The sequence below is a fragment of the Leptodactylus fuscus genome, unplaced genomic scaffold (assembly GCF_031893055.1).
Source record: "Leptodactylus fuscus isolate aLepFus1 unplaced genomic scaffold, aLepFus1.hap2 HAP2_SCAFFOLD_140, whole genome shotgun sequence".
Classification (NCBI taxonomy): Eukaryota; Metazoa; Chordata; class Amphibia; order Anura; family Leptodactylidae; genus Leptodactylus; species Leptodactylus fuscus.
In genome coordinates this window covers 132,150-154,411 of record NW_027440162.1, presented here as the reverse complement: position 1 = coordinate 154,411, position 22,262 = coordinate 132,150, and the positions used below count along the sequence as shown (strand labels likewise).

Sequence of the window (22,262 nt, the reverse complement as noted above, 5' to 3'; positions counted from 1 at the left end):
AAGGTGGTGTCCGGCTTCTATGGGAGTGATTTCCAGGCTCAGACCTCTGGAGGGGAGGGGGGGCTGTGACCACCATCGGCGTCCATCTTTGACACCATCCTACCTCTTCCCAACTCAATATTCATCCTCCACCATAGTTGCCGACTGTTCTAAATTCGGTGCTTTCCTAAAATTTTGGACAGATAGGAGGCGTGGCTTAGAAGATCCAGAACACTAGTGGGCAGTGCTAACTGGTTTGGGGACACCAAATTGACTTGGGTTGGGTCTTGAACATCCTTATATTACCCTTCAGCCCTCCGTCATTGGTGAAGGTTCGGTATATCCCCCGACACCCGGTGATGTTCTGGAGCACGTTGGTCTTCCTCAGTAGGGATGGTCCCCTGGATTATGGTGACGTAGGGAAGTGTTGGCCGCCATCTTGGTATAGCCCTCCTTCGTTGATGAAGGTTCGGTAGGACCCCCGACACCCAGTAATGTTCTGGAGCACGTTGGTCATCCTCAGAAGGGGTCCATCCCTTGATTATGGTGCTGTAGGGAAGTGTTGGCCGCCATCTTGGTATAGCCCTCCTTCGTTGATGAAGGTTCGGTAGGATCCCCGACACCCAGTAATGTTCTGGAGCACGTTGGTCATCCTCAGAAGGGGTCCATCCCTTGATTATGGTGCTGTAGGGAAGTGTTGGCCGCCATCTTGGTATAGCCCTCCTTCGTTGATGAAGGTTCGGTAGGATCCCCGACACCCGGTGATGTTCTGGAGCATGTTGGTCTTCCTCAGTAGGGATGGTCCCCTGGATTATGGTGCCGTACAGAAGTGTTGGCCGCCATCTTGGTATAGCCCTCCTTCGTTGATGAAGGTTCGGTAGGACCCCCGACACCCAGTAATGTTCTGGAGCACATTGGTCATCCTCAGAAGGGGTCCATCCCTAGATTATGGTGACGTAGGTAAGTGTTGGCCGCCATCCGGGTATAGCCCTCCCTTGTTGATGAAGGTTCGGTAAGAGCCCCGACACCCGGTGATGTTCTGGAGCACGTTGGCCTTCCTCAGTAGGGATGGTCCCCTGGATTATGGTGCCGTAGGGAAGCGTTGGCCGCCATCTTGGTATAATTTGGTTGTCTCACTTTTCCACGCTCAGGACCCTTTGCGTTACTTCTTCTTGTAAGGTCTTCCCGTTGCCTTCCTCGTCCCGTGTGCCCCCGGCATGCAATTATGGGGGTCATGGATCTATATGGATAACATGGTGCCGGTGCACGCTGACAACCTGTGGGTGGAGGGCAGACCATTAATTCTATAGAAAATCTGTAATTTAGCAGTCGGTGCCCGGGGGTCAGTCCACCCGGACGCTCTCTAATCCATCCAAGCAGTGCGGCCGCCGAAGACTGGAATCTCATTATCCCGCACCAACGTGTCATTACCAATGATCCGCCGCAGCATTCCTGCCACCTTAGTCTATGGGAGTAGATGAGACTGGTGCAGAGGAGTCGCGTCCTTGGTGCCGGGTGACTGTCACGGTGGAAGTGGCTATTGCAGGTGAAATATTGGACTGGTGGGGAAGTGATGGGGCTGCGCTGATTTGTAGCGGCTTCTGCACCACGACAGGATTGCCAGTGTTTCTGGTCAGTGGCCGCCGCCGCCTGATATTACTATGGAGATTGTCACTTTCATGCATGGCTTCCTCCTGCAGATAGATGACCATCTCCGAGCGCCCCTTGTGCATTCAGCGGGACAATAGAAGAGAGAACAGATTGAGGCCAGAGCCTGTCACTTCTATCATTGGGAAGCTGAAGCCACTAATGAGATGTCTCCGGGGTGGATGGGGCGGGGGTCTATGAGCGTTACCAGTGCGCCCAGGCCCAGCACACACCAACATACACTCATGTACACATTCAGCTTCTACAATACAGGTTTTGGAGCCAGAATCAGGAGAAGTCCCATCTGTCCGCTAGGTTTCGTGATTCATTTCTGGCTTCGGCTGCAAAAACTGCAGGAAAAAAATCTGAATGTGGAAACGCAAACCAGAAAATGTGGGGTGGATGAGCAAGAACGTCCTTCTAGATCTTAAGTAGCACTTCTCTGTCTACTCAGACCTCTCAAGAAGGTAAGAAGAGTCTCTTGGCCTTGATCTTCTAGAACATCAGGGTTGGACAAATCCCAGGAGGCAGGTGGCCAAGGAGACCGGGGATGTGGCTTGTTGTTTGCTGATGACTGTAGAAGCTCCTGCAGTCCCCAGTGCTCTCTGCAGGCGGAGCGTAGCGATAAAGATAGGTGTGAGAGAGGAGCTCTAGAGCCGAGATACGTGTGAGAGAGGAGCTCTAGAGCCGAGATACGTGTGAGAGAGGAGCTCAAGCTCTAGAGCCGAGATACGTGTGAGACAGGAGCTCTAGAGCCGAGATACGTGTGAGAGAGGAGCTCTAGAGCCAAGATACGTGTGAGAGAGGAGCCCCGAGCTCTAGAGCCGAGATACGTGTGAGAGAGGAGCTCTAGAGCCGAGATACGTGTGAGAGAGGAGCTCTAGAGCCAAGATACGTGTGAGAGAGGAGCCCCGAGCTCTAGAGCCGAGATACGTGTGAGAGAGGAGCTCTAGAGCCGAGATACGTGTGAGAGAGGAGCTCTAGAGCCGAGATATGTGTGAGAGAGGAGCCCCGAGCTCTAGAGCCGAGATACGTGTGAGAGAGGAGCTCTAGAGCCGAGATACGTGTGAGAGAGGAGCCCCGAGCTCTAGAGCCGAGATACGTGTGAGAGAGGAGCTCTAGAGCCGAGATACGTGCGAGAGAGGAGCCCCGAGCTCTAGAGCCGAGATACGTGTGAGAGAGGAGCCCTAGAGCCGAGATACGTGTGAGAGAGGAGCTCTAGAGCTGAGATATGTGTGAGAGAGGAGCCCCGAGCTCTAGAGCCGAGATACGTGTGAGAGAAGAGCCCCGAGCTCTAGAGCCGAGATATGTGTGAGAGAAGAGCCCCGAGCTCTAGAGCCGAGATACGTGTGAGAGAAGAGCCCCGAGCTCTAGAGCCGAGATACGTGTGAGACAGGAGCTCTAGAGCCGAGAGATGTGTGAGAGAGGAGCTCTAGAGCCGAGATACGTGTGAGAGAGGAGCCCTGAGTTCTAGAGCCGAGATACGTGTGAGAGAGGAACTCTAGAGCCGAGATACGTGCGAGAGAGGAGCTCTAGAGCCGAGATACGTGCGAGAGAGGAGCTCTAGAGCCGAGATACGTGCGAGAGAGGAGCTCTAGAGCCGAGATACGTGCGAGAGAGGAGCTCTAGAGCCGAGATACGTGTGAGAGAGGAGCCCCGAGCTCTAGAGCCGAGATACGTGTGAGAGAGGAGCCCTAGAGCCGAGATACGTGTGAGAGAGGAGCCCCGAGCTCTAGAGCCAAGATACGTGTGAGAGAGGAGCTCTAGAGCCGAGATACATGTGAGAGAGGAGCTCTAGAGCCGAGATACGTGTGAGAGAGGAGCCCCGAGCTCTAGAGCCGAGATACATGTGAGAGGAGTCCTGAGCTCTAGAGCCGAGATACGTGTGAGAGAGGAGCTCTAGAGCCGAGATACATGAGAGAGGAGCCCCAAGCTCTAGAGCCGAGATACATGTGAGAGAGGAGCTCTAGAGCCGAGATACATGTGAGAGGAGTCCTGAGCTCTAGAGCTGAGATACGTGTGAGAGAGGAGCTCTAAAGCCGAGCTACGTGTGAGAGAGGAGCCCCGAGCTCTAGAGCCGAGATACATGTGAGAGGAGTCCTGAGCTCTAGAGCCGAGATATGTGTGAGAGAGGAGCTCTAGATCCAAGATACGTGTGAGAGAGGAGCTCTAGAGCCGAGATACGTGTGAGAGAGGAGCCCCGAGCTCTAGAGCCGAGATACATGTGAGAGGAGTCCTGAGCTCTAGAGCCGAGATACGTGTGAGAGAGGACCCCAAGCTCTAGAGCCGAGATACGTGTGAGAGAGGACCCCAAGCTCTAGAGCCGAGATACGTGTGAGAGAGGAGCTCTAGAGCCGAGATACGTGTGAGAGAGGAGCCCTAGAGCCGAGATACGTGTGAGAGAGGAGCTCTAGAGCTGAGATATGTGTGAGAGAGGAGCCCCGAGCTCTAGAGCCGAGATACGTGTGAGAGAAGAGCCCCGAGCTCTAGAGCCGAGATATGTGTGAGGGAAGAGCCCCGAGCTCTAGAGCCGAGATACGTGTGAGATAGGAGCTCTAGAGCTGAGAGATGTGTGAGAGAGGAGCTCTAGAGCCGAGATACGTGTGAGACAGGAGCTCTAGAGCCGAGATACGTGTGAGAGAGGAGCTCTAGAGCCGAGATACGTGTGAGAGAGGAACTCTAGAGCCGAGATACGTGTGAGAGAGGAGCCCCGAGCTCTAGAGCCGAGATACGTGTGAGACAGGAGCTCTAGAGCCAAGAGATGTGTGAGAGAGGAGCCCTGAGTTCTAGAGCCGAGATACGTGTGAGAGAGGAACTCTAGAGCCGAGATACGTGCGAGAGAGGAGCTCTAGAGCCGAGATACGTGCGAGAGAGGAGCTCTAGAGCCGAGATACGTGCGAGAGAGGAGCTCTAGAGCCGAGATACGTGCGAGAGAGGAGCTCTAGAGCCGAGATACGTGTGAGAGAGGAGCCCCGAGCTCTAGAGCCGAGATACGTGTGAGAGAGGAGCCCTAGAGCCGAGATACGTGTGAGAGAGGAGCCCCGAGCTCTAGAGCCAAGATACGTGTGAGAGAGGAGCTCTAGAGCCGAGATACATGTGAGAGAGGAGCTCTAGAGCCGAGATACGTGTGAGAGAGGAGCCCCGAGCTCTAGAGCCGAGATACATGTGAGAGGAGTCCTGAGCTCTAGAGCCGAGATACGTGTGAGAGAGGAGCTCTAGAGCCGAGATACATGAGAGAGGAGCCCCAAGCTCTAGAGCCGAGATACATGTGAGAGAGGAGCTCTAGATCCAAGATACGTATGAGAGAGGAGCTCTAGAGCCGAGATACATGTGAGAGGAGTCCTGAGCTCTAGAGCTGAGATACGTGTGAGAGAGGAGCTCTAAAGCCGAGCTACGTGTGAGAGAGGAGCCCCGAGCTCTAGAGCCGAGATACATGTGAGAGGAGTCCTGAGCTCTAGAGCCGAGATATGTGTGAGAGAGGAGCTCTAGATCCAAGATACGTGTGAGAGAGGAGCCCCGAGCTCTAGAGCCGAGATACGTGTGAGAGAGGAGCCCCGAGCTCTAGAGCCGAGATACATGTGAGAGGAGTCCTGAGCTCTAGAGCCGAGATACGTGTGAGAGAGGACCCCAAGCTCTAGAGCCGAGATACGTGTGAGAGAGGAGCTCTAGAGCCGAGATACGTGTGAGAGAGGAGCCCTAGAGCCGAGATACGTGTGAGAGAGGAGCTCTAGAGCTGAGATATGTGTGAGAGAGGAGCTCTAGAGCTGAGATATGTGTGAGAGAGGAGCCCCGAGCTCTAGAGCCGAGATACGTGTGAGAGAAGAGCCCCGAGCTCTAGAGCCGAGATATGTGTGAGGGAAGAGCCCCGAGCTCTAGAGCCGAGATACGTGTGAGATAGGAGCTCTAGAGCTGAGAGATGTGTGAGAGAGGAGCTCTAGAGCCGAGATACGTGTGAGACAGGAGCTCTAGAGCCGAGATACGTGTGAGAGAGGAGCTCTAGAGCCGAGATACGTGTGAGAGAGGAGCTCTAGAGCCGAGATACGTGTGAGAGAGGAGCTCTAGAGCCGAGATACGTGTGAGAGAGGAACTCTAGAGCCGAGATACGTGTGAGAGAGGAGCCCCGAGCTCTAGAGCCGAGATACGTGTGAGAGAGGAGCTCTAGAGCCGAGATATGTGTGAGAGAAGAGCCCCGAGCTCTAGAGCCGAGATACGTGTGAGATAGGAGCTCTAGAGCTGAGAGATGTGTGAGAGAGGAGCTCTAGAGCCGAGATACGTGTGAGACAGGAGCTCTAGAGCCGAGATACGTGTGAGAGAGGAGCTCTAGAGCCGAGATACGTGTGAGAGAGGAGCTCTAGAGCCGAGATACGTGTGAGAGAGGAACTCTAGAGTCGAGATACGTGTGAGAGAGGAGCCCCGAGCTCTAGAGCCGAGATACGTGTGAGAGAGGAGCTCTAGAGCCGAGATATGTGTGAGAGAGGAGCTCTAGAGCCGAGATACGTGTGAGAGAGGAGCTCTAGAGCCGAGATACGTGTGAGAGAGGAGCTCTAGAGCCGAGATACGTGTGAGAGAGGAGCTCTAGAGCCGAGATACGTGTGAGAGAGGAGCCCTAGAGCCGAGATACGTGTGAGAGAGGAGCTCTAGAGCTGAGATATGTGTGAGAGAGGAGCCCCGAGCTCTAGAGCCGAGATACGTGTGAGAGAAGAGCCCCGAGCTCTAGAGCCGAGATATGTGTGAGAGAAGAGCCCCGAGCTCTAGAGCCGAGATACGTGTGAGATAGGAGCTCTAGAGCTGAGAGATGTGTGAGAGAGGAGCTCTAGAGCCGAGATACGTGTGAGACAGGAGCTCTAGAGCCGAGATACGTGTGAGAGAGGAGCTCTAGAGCCGAGATACGTGTGAGAGAGGAGCTCTAGAGCCGAGATACGTGTGAGAGAGGAACTCTAGAGCCGAGATACGTGTGAGAGAGGAGCCCCGAGCTCTAGAGCCGAGATACGTGTGAGAGAGGAGCTCTAGAGCCGAGATATGTGTGAGAGAGGAGCTCTAGAGCCGAGATATGTGTGAGAGAGGAGCTCTGAGATCTGGAGCCTTGAGATTTGGTGTTATCAGTGACGGGGTGATATAGGGGGTAGCAGGGGGGTGATATGGGAGGTAGGAGGGGGTGATATAGGGGGTAGCGGGGGGTGATATAGGGGTATCATTGCTTATACAGAGGTCCGGCCGGTTCTGTGATTATAGGTGACCTCCATTACACACATACATCACTGTCGGAGCCATCACCAGTCGTGTCCTGTATGTGCCGATGGGTCTGGATGTGTTGTAGGGACGATGACTTGGTGGCCCGTAGCCTTGTTCCGGTGGCCGTTCCCTTGTTTCGGTGGCCGTTCCCTTGGTTTTTTTGTCCGCTGTCAGATTGGAGGGCGGAGGTTTCGCTGGTGGACGTTTCGTCTGCTCTCCTGTAAGGGTTATTAATGGCGGCCGTCCTGGTAGGCTTCTGCCTCGGTGGTCCAGGACCTGCTGATTGTGATGCTGATCACAATCTTCTGTCTCCAGGTCCACGTGACTTCCGATCGATAGCATCTGACAGTCGGACAATAGTTTTTTCTGTAGAATGGATTCCCCTCATCTGCAGGAGGCCGTAACACGCTGTTCTACAAGCCGGAGCCATTAGTATGGACCCCGTGCAGCCTCCTCCTCCGATATCTCAGCGGTGACGTGTGACCTCTACATGGCCGTGCGGCAGCGTGGTGGTGATTTGCAGGCCTGCTGTTCCGGGGTACACGTTCCGTGATCTGGAGGTCAGGAGGGTTCTGGGTCCTGGCTTTGGTGGCCGCCAGACTCCATCTTCTGGTGGATTGTTGTGCGTGGCTCAGGGGTCAGCAGTGTTGGGACCACTTGGGCTGATCTCGCCGTCCTGAGCGATTCCTCGCCGTGTCACTCACGGCTGCCTGGCTGATGTCTCGTCCGTCTGATGCGCACTTTATTATTTATGAGCGGAGCAGTGTTTGCTGGAGCGCGGGAGCCGCGTACCGGAGGATGGTCTAAGTAGGACACTTGGATCCTCGTAGCCCCATAGACGCCCCTCTCCTCCTCGTGTGGCGCCCCCTCCCCCGCTCTCCTCGCGTACAGCTGTGTGTGCCTGCCGGCTTAAATTAGTCCCATTGCAAAGACTGAGAATGCAGGCGGTGGCGGTGGTGGCGCTGCAGACGGGCAGGGAGGCTGCGGTGACTCTCACCAGCAGCGGTCTCAGTGGATTTGGTCTCTGGGAAGAAAGGCAGAGCCTGAGCCGCTGTACGGATGCCAGATCTGTGCTGTGTGGCCACCTCCGTGTCGCCTTTGTGGCCGGCCGGGGCTCGCTGTGCCAGCTGCCGTGCTTCTGTCTGATACGGTGCGATGAGATGTTCCAGCGGGCACGTAGTCTCACCATAGCGTCTGTCCCAGATATGTCACACCGATAGCCCAGGGCCCGCTCCTTGCACCTCCTCGCTGGCGTCACACTGACTGGCACTGCCGGGGCTACAGCAGACCTTCTCCTGGCTGGCGGGGGATGTAGGACAGATGCCGAGACTCCCACAGTACCACGTGTGTGTGTGTGTGCCCAATCTGATCTGATGGAGGGCGGTGGTGGTGGTAGTACACTGGGCACACGGGCAGTGTATGGAGGGCGGTGGTGGTGGTAGTACACTGGGCACACGGGCAGTGTATGGAGGACGGTGGTGGTAGTACACTGGGCACACGGGCAGTGTATGGAGGACGGTGGTGGTGGTAGTACACTGGGCACACGGGCAGTGTATGGAGGGCGGTGGTGGTGGTAGTACACTGGGCACACGGGCAGTGTATGGAGGGCGGTGGTGGTGGTAGTACACTGGGCACACGGGCAGTGTATGGAGGGCGGTGGTGGTGGTAGTACACTGGGCACACGGGCAGTGTATGGAGGACGGTGGTGGTGGTAGTACAGTGGGCACACGGGCAGTGTATGGAGGACGGTGGTGGTGGTAGTGCAGTGGGCACACGGGCAGTGTATGGAGGACGGTGGTGGTGGTAGTGCAGTGGGCACACGGGCAGTGTATGGAGGACGGTGGTGGTGGTAGTGCAGTGGGCACACGGGCAGTGTATGGAGGACGGTGGTGGTGGTAGTACAGTGGGCACATGGGCAGTGTATGGAGGGCGGTGGTGGTGGTAGTGCAGTGGGCACACGGGCAGTGTATGGAGGACGGTGGTGGTGGTAGTACAGTGGGCACACGGGCAGTGTATGGAGGACGGTGGTGGTGGTAGTACACTGGGCACACGGGCAGTGTATGGAGGGCGGTGGTGGTGGTAGTGCAGTGGGCACACGGGCAGTGTATGGAGGACGGTGGTGGTGGTAGTGCAGTGGGCACACGGGCAGTGTATGGAGGACGGTGGTGGTGGTAGTACAGTGGGCACACGGGCAGTGTATGGAGGACGGTGGTGGTGGTAGTACAGTGGGCACACGGGCAGTGTATGGAGGACGGTGGTGGTGGTAGTACAGTGGGCACACGGGCAGTGTATGGAGGACGGTGGTGGTAGTAGTACACTGGGCACACGGGCAGTGTATGGAGGACGGTGGTGGTAGTACAGTGGGCACACGGGCAGTGTATGGAGGACGGTGGTGGTAGTACAGTGGGCACACGGGCAGTGTATGGAGGGCGGTGGTGGTGGTAGTACAGTGGGCACACGGGCAGTGTATGGAGGACGGTGGTGGTAGTAGTACACTGGGCACACGGGCAGTGTATGGAGGACGGTGGTGGTAGTACAGTGGGCACACGGGCAGTGTATGGAGGACGGTGGTGGTGGTAGTACAGTGGGCACACGGGCAGTGTATGGAGGGCGGTGGTGGTGGTAGTACACTGGGCACACGGGCAGTGTATGGAGGGCGGTGGTGGTGGTAGTACAGTGGGCACACGGGCAGTGTATGGAGGACGGTGGTGGTGGTAGTGCAGTGGGCACACGGGCAGTGTATGGAGGACGGTGGTGGTGGTAGTACAGTGGGCACACGGGCAGTGTATGGAGGACGGTGGTGGTGGTAGTACAGTGGGCACACGGGCAGTGTATGGAGGACGGTGGTACACTGGGCATCCTGCGGCCTGATAGACCGGTTCCCCGGCACATTTGCAGCAGTGACAGGGCAGTGTTTGCCGCCGGCGCGCTCGGCTCTCTCCGCTCATCTGTGTAAGTGAGTCGGGCAGGGCCGGCCGGGCTGTCGGTTTGTGTGGGGGGCTCAGAGCTGCCTCTTAATTAGTATAAATGGGACCCACTTGCTAAAAATATCGTCTGGCCGGGAGCGCGGCGCCTCTGACAGCTGGATTCATATAATGCCGCCTGCCAGCTAAACGGATCCCTCCAGGCAAACACAAGATTAATCCTGACACACTGTACCGCTCTATTACCGCCTCTTGTCTGTGCCGGGAACATGGCCGTGGCCCTACACCTATCCCTGCAGCGCCATCTCCTCTCACCCCCCCGGGGGCGCCGCACGTCCAAGATACAGTCGTAATCCTGGGCAAGATTGTCCCTGTCAGCCTCCTAAAATATGGGACATGAAGTCCTACGTGTCAGATGGGGGTGACTGGATACGGACTGTGGCAGCCTCATATGTAGGGTAACGTGCACGTATGTAGGGTTGGAGGATAACGTGTACGTATTTAGGGTCAGAGGGTAATGTGCGCGTATGTAAGGTCAGAGGGTAACGTGTACGTATGTAGGGTCGGAGGATAACGTGCACATATGTGAGGTCAGAGGGTAATGTGCACGTATGTAGGGTTGGAGGGTAACGTGTACGTATGTAGGGGCGGAGGGTATCGTGCACGTATGTAAGGTCAGAGGGTAATGTGTACGTATGTAGGGTTGGAGGGTAACGTGTACGTATGTAGGGGCGGAGGGTAACGTGTACGTATGTAGGGGCGGAGGGTAACGTGTACGTATGTAGGGTCAGAGGGTAATGTGTACGTATGTAGGGTTGGAGGGTAACGTGTACGTATGTAGGGTCGGAGGATAACGTGCACGTATGTAAGGTCAGAGGGTAATGTGTACGTATGTAGGGTCGGAGGATAACGTGCACATATGTGAGGTCAGAGGGTAATGTGTACGTATGTAGGGTCGGAGGATAACGTGCACATATGTGAGGTCAGAGGGTAATGTGTACGTATGTAGGGTCGGAGGATAACGTGCACGTATGTAAGGTCAGAGGGTAATGTGTACGTATGTAGGGTTGGAGGGTAACGTGTACGTATGTAGGGGCGGAGGGTAACGTGTACGTATGTAGGGTCAGAGGGTAATGTGTACGTATGTAGGGTTGGAGGGTAACGTGTACGTATGTAGGGTCGGAGGATAACGTGCACGTATGTAAGGTCAGAGGGTAATGTGTACGTATGTAGGGTCGGAGGATAACGTGCACATATGTGAGGTCAGAGGGTAATGTGTACGTATGTAGGGTCGGAGGATAACGTGCACATATGTGAGGTCAGAGGGTAATGTGTACGTATGTAGGGTCGGAGGATAACGTGTACGTATTTAGGGTCAGAGGGTAATGTGCGCGTATGTAAGGTCAGAGGGTAATGTGTACGTATGTAAGGTCAGAGGGTAATGTGCGCGTATGTAAGGTCAGAGGGTAATGTGTACGTATGTAGGGGCGGAGGGTATCGTGCACGTATGTAGGGGCGGAGGGTAACGTGTACGTATGTAGGGGCGGAGGGTATCGTGCACGTATGTAGGGTCGGAGGGTAACGTGCAGGTATGTAGGGTCATAGGGTAACGTGCACGCATGTAGGGTCGGAGGGTAACGTGCACGTATGTAGGGGCGGAGGGTATCGTGCACGTATGTAAGGTCAGAGGGTAATGTGTACGTATGTAGGGTTGGAGGGTAACGTGTACGTATGTAGGGGCGGAGGGTAACGTGTACGTATGTAGGGGCGGAGGGTAACGTGTACGTATGTAGGGTCAGAGGGTAATGTGTACGTATGTAGGGTTGGAGGGTAACGTGTACGTATGTAGGGTCGGAGGATAACGTGCACGTATGTAAGGTCAGAGGGTAATGTGTACGTATGTAGGGTCGGAGGATAACGTGCACATATGTGAGGTCAGAGGGTAATGTGTACGTATGTAGGGTCGGAGGATAACGTGCACATATGTGAGGTCAGAGGGTAATGTGTACGTATGTAGGGTCGGAGGATAACGTGCACGTATGTAAGGTCAGAGGGTAATGTGTACGTATGTAGGGTTGGAGGGTAACGTGTACGTATGTAGGGGCGGAGGGTAACGTGTACGTATGTAGGGTCAGAGGGTAATGTGTACGTATGTAGGGTTGGAGGGTAACGTGTACGTATGTAGGGTCGGAGGATAACGTGCACGTATGTAAGGTCAGAGGGTAATGTGTACGTATGTAGGGTCGGAGGATAACGTGCACATATGTGAGGTCAGAGGGTAATGTGTACGTATGTAGGGTCGGAGGATAACGTGTACGTATTTAGGGTCAGAGGGTAATGTGCGCGTATGTGAGGTCAGAGGGTAATGTGTACGTATGTAGGGGCGGAGGGTAACGTGTACGTATGTAGGGTCGGAGGATAACGTGCAGGTATGTAAGGTCAGAGGGTAATGTGTACGTATGTAGGGGCGGAGGGTAGCGTGTACGTATGTAGGGTCGGAGGATAACGTGCACATATGTGAGGTCAGAGGGTAATGTGTACGTATGTAGGGGCGGAGGGTAACGTGTACGTATGTAGGGTCGGAGGATAACGTGCACATATGTGAGGTCAGAGGGTAATGTGTACGTATGTAGGGTCGGAGGATAACGTGTACGTATTTAGGGTCAGAGGGTAATGTGCGCGTATGTAAGGTCAGAGGGTAATGTGTACGTATGTAAGGTCAGAGGGTAATGTGCGCGTATGTAAGGTCAGAGGGTAATGTGTACGTATGTAGGGGCGGAGGGTATCGTGCACGTATGTAGGGGCGGAGGGTAACGTGTACGTATGTAGGGGCGGAGGGTATCGTGCACGTATGTAGGGTCGGAGGGTAACGTGCAGGTATGTAGGGTCGGAGGGTAACGTGCACGTATGTAGGGGCGGAGGGTATCGTGCACGTATGTAAGGTCAGAGGGTAATGTGTACGTATGTAGGGGCGGAGGATAACGTGCACGTATGTAAGGTCAGAGGGTAATGTGTACGTATGTAGGGTCGGAGGATAACGTGCACGTATGTAAGGTCAGAGGGTAATGTGTACGTATGTAGGGTCGGAGGATAACGTGTACGTATTTAGGGTCAGAGGGTAATGTGCGCGTATGTAAGGTCAGAGGGTAATGTGTACGTATGTAGGGGCGGAGGGTAACGTGTACGTATGTAGGGGCGGAGGGTATCGTTCACGTATGTAGAGTCGGAGGGTAACGTGCACGTATGTAGGGTCGGAGGGTAACGTGCATGTATGTAGGGTCGGAGGGTAACGTGTATGTATGTAGGGTCGGAGGGTAACGTGCACATATGTAGGGTCGGAGGGTAACGTGCACGTATGTAGGGTCATAGGGTAACGTGCACGTATGTAGGGTCATAGGGTAACGTGCACGTATGTAGGGTCGGAGGGTAACGTGCACGTATGTAGGGTCGGAGGGTAACGTGCACGTATGTAGGGTCATAGGGTAAAGTGCATGTATGTAGGGTCATAGGGTAACGTGCACTTATGTAGGGTCGGAGGGTATCGTGCACGTATGTAGGGTCGGAGGGTAACGTGCACGTATGTAGGGTCATAGGGTAAAGTGCACGTATGTAGGGTCATAGGGTAACGTGCACTTATGTAGGGTCAGAGGGTATCGTGCACGTATGTAGGGTCGGAGGGTATCGTGCACGTATTTAGGGTCGGAGGGTAACGTGCACGTATGTAGGGTCGGAGGGTATCTTGCACGTATGTAGGGTCGGAGGGTAAAGTGCACGTATGTAGGGTCATAGGGTAACGTGCACTTATGTAGGGTCGGAGGGTATCGTGCACGTATGTAGGGTCGGAGGGTATCGTGCACGTATGTAGGGTCGGAGGGTAAAGTGCACGTATGTAGGGTCATAGGGTAACGTGCACTTATGTAGGGTCGGAGGGTATCGTGCACGTATGTAGGGTCGGAGGGTATCGTGCACGTATGTAGGGTAATGTGCAGTTACGTAGCGCTGTAGTGTAACACCATCATACATAGAGCTGCAGTTACCTGCACATACATACGGTTGGTGTGTAGTGCCAGAATGTAACACGCATGTACATGTGTACCAGTGGCCTCGCTGTAGTGTGAATGGCAGCTTCATCTTCTGCTACTCTTCATCGTCTGATTCTCGTTTCCCATTCTCTGGTGCTGCGGGGCCCCGACTACCCAGCGTGTGACCCCCAATCCCTCAGGAAAGTGACTACAAGAGCTGAGGAGGGGCAGAGCGGGAAAGTGTGGCTAGGCCTGACCTCTGCAGCGAGTCCCCGGTATCTGTGCCGGTGGCGGAGTCTGGCCTTGTGACTGCGCCGTCTGTAGGGAAGACTAATAGCCGGAGAGAAGACGCGCGGCCCTTACCGCCATGTGCCCTCCTGATTCCCATATGCCGGCACGTATGTCACATTGTCCTTCTCAAGGACGGAAACTGCACTAAATAATAATAATAATACCGCAACGCGTGACCAAAGTACTGACTAATATCATATCATGGAGAGCCGACAACTGGACGTCCCACCACAGACACTGTAATATGGCCGGTCACCAGCGCCATATAATCCTCACACGTCTCTTCTTCCCATGTCCACTCCTCTGTATAATCCTGTTGCGTTGTATTGAGTATCTTGGCCTCCGTGTCCACGTCTCTGTATAATCCCGTTGTGTTGAGTGTCTCTGTCTCTGTGTCCATGTCTCTGTATAATCCCGTTACTTTGTATTGAGTGTCTTGGCCTCCGTGTCCACGTCTCTGTATAATCCCGTTGCATTGTATTGAGTGTCTCGGCCTCCACTTCTCTGTATAATCCCGTTGCGTTGAGTCTCTCGGCCTCCACGTCTCTATATAATCCCGTTGCGTTGTAGTGAGTGTCTCGGCCTCCACGTCTCTGTATAATCCTGTTGTATCGAGTGTCTCTGTGTCCATGTCGCTGTATAATCCCGTTGCCTTGTATCGAGTGTCTTGGCCTCCGTGTCCACGTCTCTGTATAATCCCGTTGCGTTGAGTCTCTCGGCCTCCACGTCTCTGTATAATCCCGTTGCGTTGAGTCTCTCGGCCTCCACGTCTCTGTATAATCCCGTTGCGTTGAGTCTCTCGGCCTCCACGTCTCTGTATAATCCCGTTGTGTTGAGTGTCTTGGCCTCCGTGTCCACGTCTCTGTATAATCCCGTTGCGTTGAGTCTCTCGGCCTCCACGTCTCTATATAATCCCGTTGCATTGTAGTGAGTCTCTCGGCCTCCACGTCTCTGTATAATCCCGTTGCGTTGAGTGTCTCGGCCTCCGTGTCCACGTCTCTGTATAATCCCATTGCGTTGTATCGAGTGTCTCTGCCTCCACGTCTCTGTATAATCCCGTTGCGTTGAGTGTCTTGGCCTCTGTGTCCCTGTCTCTGTATAATCCCGTTGCGTGGAGTGTCTCAGCCTCCATGTCCACGTCTCTATATAATCCCGTTGCGTTGAGTGTCTCGGCCTCCACTTCTCTGTATAATCCCGTTGCGTTGAGTGTCTCGGCCTCCACGTCTCTGTATAATCCCGTTGCATTGAGTGTCCCGGCCTCCGCGCCCAGGTCTCTGTATAATCCCGTTGTATCGAGTGTCTCGGCCTCCACTTCTCTGTATAATCCCGTTGTATCGAGTGTCCCGGTCTCCGCGTCCAGGTCTCTGTATAATCCCATTGCGTTGAGTGTCTCGGCCTCCACGTCTCTGTATAATCCCGTTGTGTTGAGTGTCTTGGCCTCCGTGTCCACGTCTCTGTATAATCCTGTTGTATCGAGTGTCTCTGTGTCCATGTCGCTGTATAATCCCGTTGCCTTGTATCGAGTGTCTTGGCCTCCGTGTCCACGTCTCTGTATAATCCCGTTGCGTTGAGTCTCTCGGCCTCCACGTCTCTGTATAATCCCGTTGCGTTGAGTCTCTCGGCCTCCACGTCTCTGTATAATCCCGTTGCGTTGAGTCTCTCGGCCTCCACGTCTCTGTATAATCCCGTTGCGTTGAGTCTCTCGGCCTCCACGTCTCTGTATAATCCCGTTGTGTTGAGTGTCTTGGCCTCCGTGTCCACGTCTCTGTATAATCCCGTTGCGTTGAGTCTCTCGGCCTCCACGTCTCTATATAATCCCGTTGCATTGTAGTGAGTCTCTCGGCCTCCACGTCTCTGTATAATCCCGTTGCGTTGAGTGTCTCGGCCTCCGTGTCCACGTCTCTGTATAATCCCATTGCGTTGTATCGAGTGTCTCTGCCTCCACGTCTCTGTATAATCCCGTTGCGTTGAGTGTCTTGGCCTCTGTGTCCCTGTCTCTGTATAATCCCGTTGCGTGGAGTGTCTCAGCCTCCATGTCCACGTCTCTATATAATCCCGTTGCGTTGAGTGTCTCGGCCTCCACTTCTCTGTATAATCCCGTTGCGTTGAGTGTCTCGGCCTCCGCGCCCAGGTCTCTGTATAATCCCGTTGTATCGAGTGTCTCGGCCTCCACTTCTCTGTATAATCCCGTTGTATCGAGTGTCCCGGTCTCCGCGTCCAGGTCTCTGTATAATCCCATTGCGTTGAGTGTCTCGGCCTCCACGTCTCTGTATAATCCCGTTGTGTTGAGTGTCTTGGCCTCCACGTCTCTGTATAATCCCGTTGTGTTGAGTGTCTTGGCCTCCGTGTCCACGTCTCTGTATAATCCCGTTGCGTTGAGTCTCTCGGCCTCCACGTCTCTATATAATCCCGTTGCGTTGTAGTGAGTCTCTCGGCCTCCACGTCTCTGTATAATCCCGTTGCGTGGAGTGTCTCGGCCTCCGTGTCCAGGTCTCTGTATAATCCCGTTGCGTTGAGTGTCTCGGCCTCCGTGTCCACGTCTCTGTATAATCCCGTTGCATTGAGTGTCTCGGCCACAGTGTCCACGTCTCTGTATAATCCCATTGCGTTGTATCGAGTGTCTCTGCCTCCACGTCTCTGTATAATCCCGTTGTGTTGAGTGTCTTGGCCTCCGTGTCCAGGTCTCTGTATAATCCCGCTGCGTTGAGTGTCTTGGCCTCTGTGTCCCTGTCTCTGTATAATCCCGCTGCGTTGAGTGTCTTGGCCTCCGTGTCCAGGTCTCTGTATAATCCCGTTGTATCGAGTATCTCGGCCTCCGCGTCCAGGTCTGTGTATAATCCCGTTGCGTGGAGTGTCTCGGCCTCCATGTCCACGTCTCTATATAATCCCGTTGCGTTGAGTGTCTCGGCCTCCACTTCTCTGTATAATCCCGTTGCGTTGAGTGTCTCGGCCTCCACGCCCAGGTCTCTGTATAATCCCGTTGTATCGAGTGTCTCGGCCTCCACGTCTCTGTATAATCCCGTTGCATTGAGTGTCCCGGCCTCCGCGCCCAGGTCTCTGTATAATCCCGTTGTATCGAGTGTCCCGGTCTCCGCGTCCAGGTCTCTGTATAATCCCATTGCGTTGAGTGTCTCGGCCTCCACTTCTCTGTATAATCCCGTTGCGTGGAGTGTCTCGGCCTCCACTTCTCTGTATAATCCCGTTGCGTGGAGTGTCTCGGCCTCCGTGTCCTGGCACAGTACGGGTGTGTGTTACGGAGATGCCGGAACGTTACTAAGTGCTTTTGGCCGCTCGATATTTCCTAATTAATTCTCAGCCTCGAGAGCAGAGATTATAGAAAAAAACAAATTAGGGCTCAGCGGTGCGTGCAGGGTATTGACTGACACGTATGACCTGGGGCCGCCACTCAGTTGCGTCCGCTCTTGGTATTGTGTGGCTTGCTGCGAGGGGGGGGGGGGGGGGACATATTGGGAGGGGGGGCAGACATATTGGGGAGGGGTCCGGCCATCTGTTACTGACAACCCTTTGCCTTGATGTCTTGCAGTTTACGGCGAGATGGTTACACGGTGCAGGTGAATGTGAACGACTACCTAGACATTTACTGTCCCCATTATAACGAGACGATGGCGGAGCACCGGATGGAGCAGTATATCCTGTATATGGTGAACTACGAGGGCTACCGCACCTGCGACATCAGCCAGGGCTTCAAGCGCTGGGAATGTAACCGGCCCCATTCCCCGCACAGCCCCATCAAGTTCTCCGAGAAGTTCCAGCGATACAGCGCCTTCTCCCTGGGATACGAGTTCCACGCGGGACACGAGTACTACTATATCTGTGAGTATAGGGGAGCGCGACGCGTCAGGGCCTGAGAGTACGACGGACATCTATAGGGGAGCGCGACGCGTCAGGGCCTGAGAGTACAACTGACATCTATAGGGGAGGGCGACGCATCAGGGCCTGAGAGTACGACGGACATCTATAGGGGAGCGCGACGCGTCAGGGCCTGAGAGTACAACTGACATCTATAGGGGAGGGCGACGCGTCAGGCCCTGAGAGTACGACGGACATCTATAGGGGAGCACGACGCGTCAGGCCCTGAGAGTACGACGGACATCTATAGGGGAGGGCGACGCGTCAGGCCCTGAGAGTACGACGGACATTTATAGGGGAGGGCGACGCGTCAGGGCCTGAGAGTACGACGGACATCTATAGGAGAGGGCGACGCGTCAGAGCCTGAGAGTACGACGGACATCTATAGGAGAGGGCGACGCGTCAGGGCCTGAGAGTACGACGGACATCTATAGGAGAGGGCGACGCGTCAGGGCTTGAGAGTACGACGGACATCTATAGGAGAGGGCGACGCGTCAGGGCCTGAGAGTACGACGGACATCTATAGGAGAGGGCGACGCGTCAGGGCCTGAGAGTACGACGGACATCTATAGGAGAGGGCGACGCGTCAGGGCCTGAGAGTACGACGGACATCTATAGGAGAGGGCGACGCGTCAGGACCTGAGAGTACGACGAACATCTATAGGGGAGGGAGACGCGTCAGGTCCTGTGGGTACGACGGACATCTATAGGGGAGCACGACGCGTCAGGGCCTGTGGGTACGACGGACATCTATAGGGGATGGCGACGCGTCAGGGCCTGAGAGTACGACAGACATCTATAGGGGAGGGCAACGCGTCGGGCCTGAGAGTACGAGGGACATCTATAGGGGAGGGTGACGCCTGAGAGTACGAGGGACATCTATAGGGGAGGGTGACACCTGAGAGTACGAGGGACATCTATAGGGGAGGGAGACGCGTCAGGTCCTGTGGGTACGACGGACATCTATAGGGGAGGGCGATGCGTCAGGGCCTGAGAGTACAACTGACATCTATAGGAGAGGGCGACGCGTCAGGGCCTGAGAGTACAACTGACATCTATAGGGGAGGGCGATGCGTCAGGGCCTGAGAGTACAACGGACATCTATAGGAGAGGGCGACGCGTCAGGGCCTGAGAGTACAACTGACATCTATAGGGGAGGGCGACGCGTCAGGGCCTGAGAGTACAACGGACATCTATAGGGGAGGGCGACGCGTCAGGGCCTGAGAGTACGACGGACATCTATAGGAGAGGGCGACGCGTCAGGGCCTGAGAGTACGACGGACATCTATAGGAGAGGGCGACGCGTCAGGGCCTGAGAGTACGACGGACATCTATAGGAGAGGGCGACGCGTCAGGGCTTGAGAGTACGACGGACATCTATAGGAGAGGGCGACGCGTCAGGGCCTGAGAGTACGACGGACATCTATAGGAGAGGGCGACGCGTCAGGGCCTGAGAGTACGACGGACATCTATAGGAGAGGGCGACGCGTCAGGGCCTGAGAGTACGACGGACATCTATAGGAGAGGGCGACGCGTCAGGGCCTGAGAGTACGACGGACATCTATAGGAGAGGGCGACGCGTCAGGACCTGAGAGTACGACGAACATCTATAGGGGAGGGAGACGCGTCAGGTCCTGTGGGTACGACGGACATCTATAGGGGAGCACGACGCGTCAGGGCCTGTGGGTACGACGGACATCTATAGGGGATGGCGACGCGTCAGGGCCTGAGAGTACGACAGACATCTATAGGGGAGGGCAACGCGTCGGGCCTGAGAGTACGAGGGACATCTATAGGGGAGGGTGACGCCTGAGAGTACGAGGGACATCTATAGGGGAGGGTGACACCTGAGAGTACGAGGGACATCTATAGGGGAGGGAGACGCGTCAGGTCCTGTGGGTACGACGGACATCTATAGGGGAGGGCGACGCGTCAGGGCCTGAGAGTACAACGGACACTATAGGGGAGGGAGACGCGTCAGGTCCTGTGGGTACGACGGACATCTATAGGGGAGCTCGACGCGTCAGGGCCTGAGAGTACGACAGACATCTATAGGGGAGTGAGACGCGTCAGGGCCTAAGAGTACGACGGACATCTATAGGGGAGGGTGACGCCTGAGAGTACAAGGGACATCTATAGGGGAGCGCGACGCGTCAGGTCCTGAGAGTACGACGGACATCTATAGGGGAGGGCGGCGCGTTAGGGCCTAAGAGTACGACAGACATCTATAGGGGAGGGAGACGCGTCAGGGCCTAAGAGTACAACGGACATCTATAGGGGAGGGCGACGCGTCAGGGCCTGAGAGTACGAGGGACATCTAAAGGGGAGGGCGACGCGTCAGGTCCTGAGAGTACGAGGGACATCTAAAGGGGAGGGCGACGCGTCAGGGCCTAAGAGTACGACAGACATCTATAGGGGAGGGAGACGCGTCAGGGCCTAAGAGTACAACGGACATCTATAGGGGAGCGCGACGCGTCAGGTCCTGAGAGTACGAGGGACATCTAAAGGGGAGGGCGACGCGTCAGGGCCTAAGAGTACGACGGACATCTATAGGGGAGGGCGGCGCGTTAGGGCCTAAGAGTACGACAGACATCTATAGGGGAGGGAGACGCGTCAGGGCCTAAGAGTACAACGGACATCTATAGGGGAGGGCGACGCGTCAGGGCCTGAGAGTACAACGGACATCTATAGGGGAGGGTGACGCCTGAGAGTACGAGGGACATCTATAGGGGAGGGCGACGCGTCAGGGCCTAAGAGTACGACGGACATCTATAGGGGAGGGCGGCGTGTCAGGGCCTGAGAGTACGAGGGACATCTATAGGGGAGGGCGACGCGTCAGGGCCTGAGAGTACAACGGACATCTATAGGGGAGGGCGACGCGTCTGGGCCTAAGAGTACAACGGACATCTATAGGGGAGGGAGACGCGTCAGGGCCTAAGAGTACAACGGACATCTATAGGGGAGGGCGACGCGTCAGGGCCTGAGAGTACAACAGACATCTATAGGGGAGGGAGACGCCTGAGAGTACGAGGGACATCTATAGGGGAGGGCGACGCGTCTGGGCCTAAGAGTACGACGGACATCTATAGGGGAGGGCGGCGCGTCAGGGCCTGAGAGTACGACGGACATCTATAGGGGAGGGCGGCGCGTCAGGGCCTGAGAGTACAACGGACATCTATAGGAGAGGGCGACGCGTCAGGGCCTGAGAGTACGACGGACATCTATAGGGGAGGGAGACGCCTGAGAGTACGAGGGACATCTATAGGGGAGGGCGACGCGTCAGGGCCTAAGAGTACGACGGACATTTATAGGGGAGGGCGATGCGTCAGGGCCTGAGAGTACGACGGACATTTATAGGGGAGGGAGACACATCAGGGCCTAAGAGTACGACCGACGTCTATAGGGGAGGGTGACGCCTGAGAGTACGAGGGACATCTATAGGGGAGGGCGATGCGTCAGGACCTGAGATGCATGTACGGCTGACGTTGGATCACCGTGTAGTGTAATATGGAACCGCACCATACAGGCAGGTAGTATTCGGTAATGTTAGTGTATACCGCCCCCTAGAGTGACCGATCGGCCGCCATCTCCTGCCGCTGCTGTCCTGGCCTCTTCTTGCTCTAGCAACTGATCATTGCAGCAGGGGGTGGAATAAGAGGTTAAAATGTCTTGCTTATAAGGAGGATACAGGGGACCCCCTAATCTCCCCCTCCCCCAGTACATCCTGGGCCATAGAGCACACAGGAGAATCCTTTAATGGGTTAATAGCCATCACAACGAGTCTCCCGTCAGTCGGTTTGTGCCTGTGGCGGGTTTGGGTCCCCCCTTACATGGTGGCTGTTGGTACAGACACAGAGCCCTCCTGCAGCTCCTCCGGGCAGTCCCACGTTTCGTAGTGACCTTGTTGTCTTTCTTCCCCTTCCAGCAACGCCGACCCACAACCACCGGCGCTCCTGCCTGAAGATGAAGGTGTTTGTGTGCTGTGCCACCAGTAAGTAGTCCTGGAGGATGGGGAGGGGGCGGCGAGGGCTGCCCAGTGCCAGTAGGGGGGTAGTAATGGTGTCGTCCTTCCTCTGCAGCGGCTCATTCAGGAGAGAAGCACGCGCCTACGCTGCCCCAATTCACGATAGGACCCGAGGTGAAGATTGAAGATCTAGGTGAGTGTTACAGGCGGCGGCGGCGGAGCTTTGTCTCCATCTGCAGGATGTCCATGTAATGGCTGCTCCTCGCTACTGCTGGAGGCTCTCTTGTATAATGGCGCCCCCTCCTGGGGATCTAGGACGGTAATGTGGGAAGC

The 22,262-nt window shown here is 55.4% G+C and overlaps 1 protein-coding gene across 1 annotated transcript in view; it reads left to right on the top strand.

Annotated features, from left to right (window-relative positions):
- The window catches only part of LOC142187212 (ephrin-A3-like), a 75,615-nt gene extending 53,434 nt beyond the window's left edge, over window positions 1-22,181 (top strand). The window contains exons 2-4 of the mRNA XM_075261465.1: window positions 17,640-17,929; window positions 21,891-21,956; window positions 22,045-22,181. Coding sequence (XP_075117566.1) covers window positions 17,640-17,929; window positions 21,891-21,956; window positions 22,045-22,181 — 493 coding nt within the window. The remainder of the gene's footprint in view (window positions 1-17,639; window positions 17,930-21,890; window positions 21,957-22,044) is intronic.
- The last annotated feature ends 81 nt before the right edge of the window (window positions 22,182-22,262 follow it).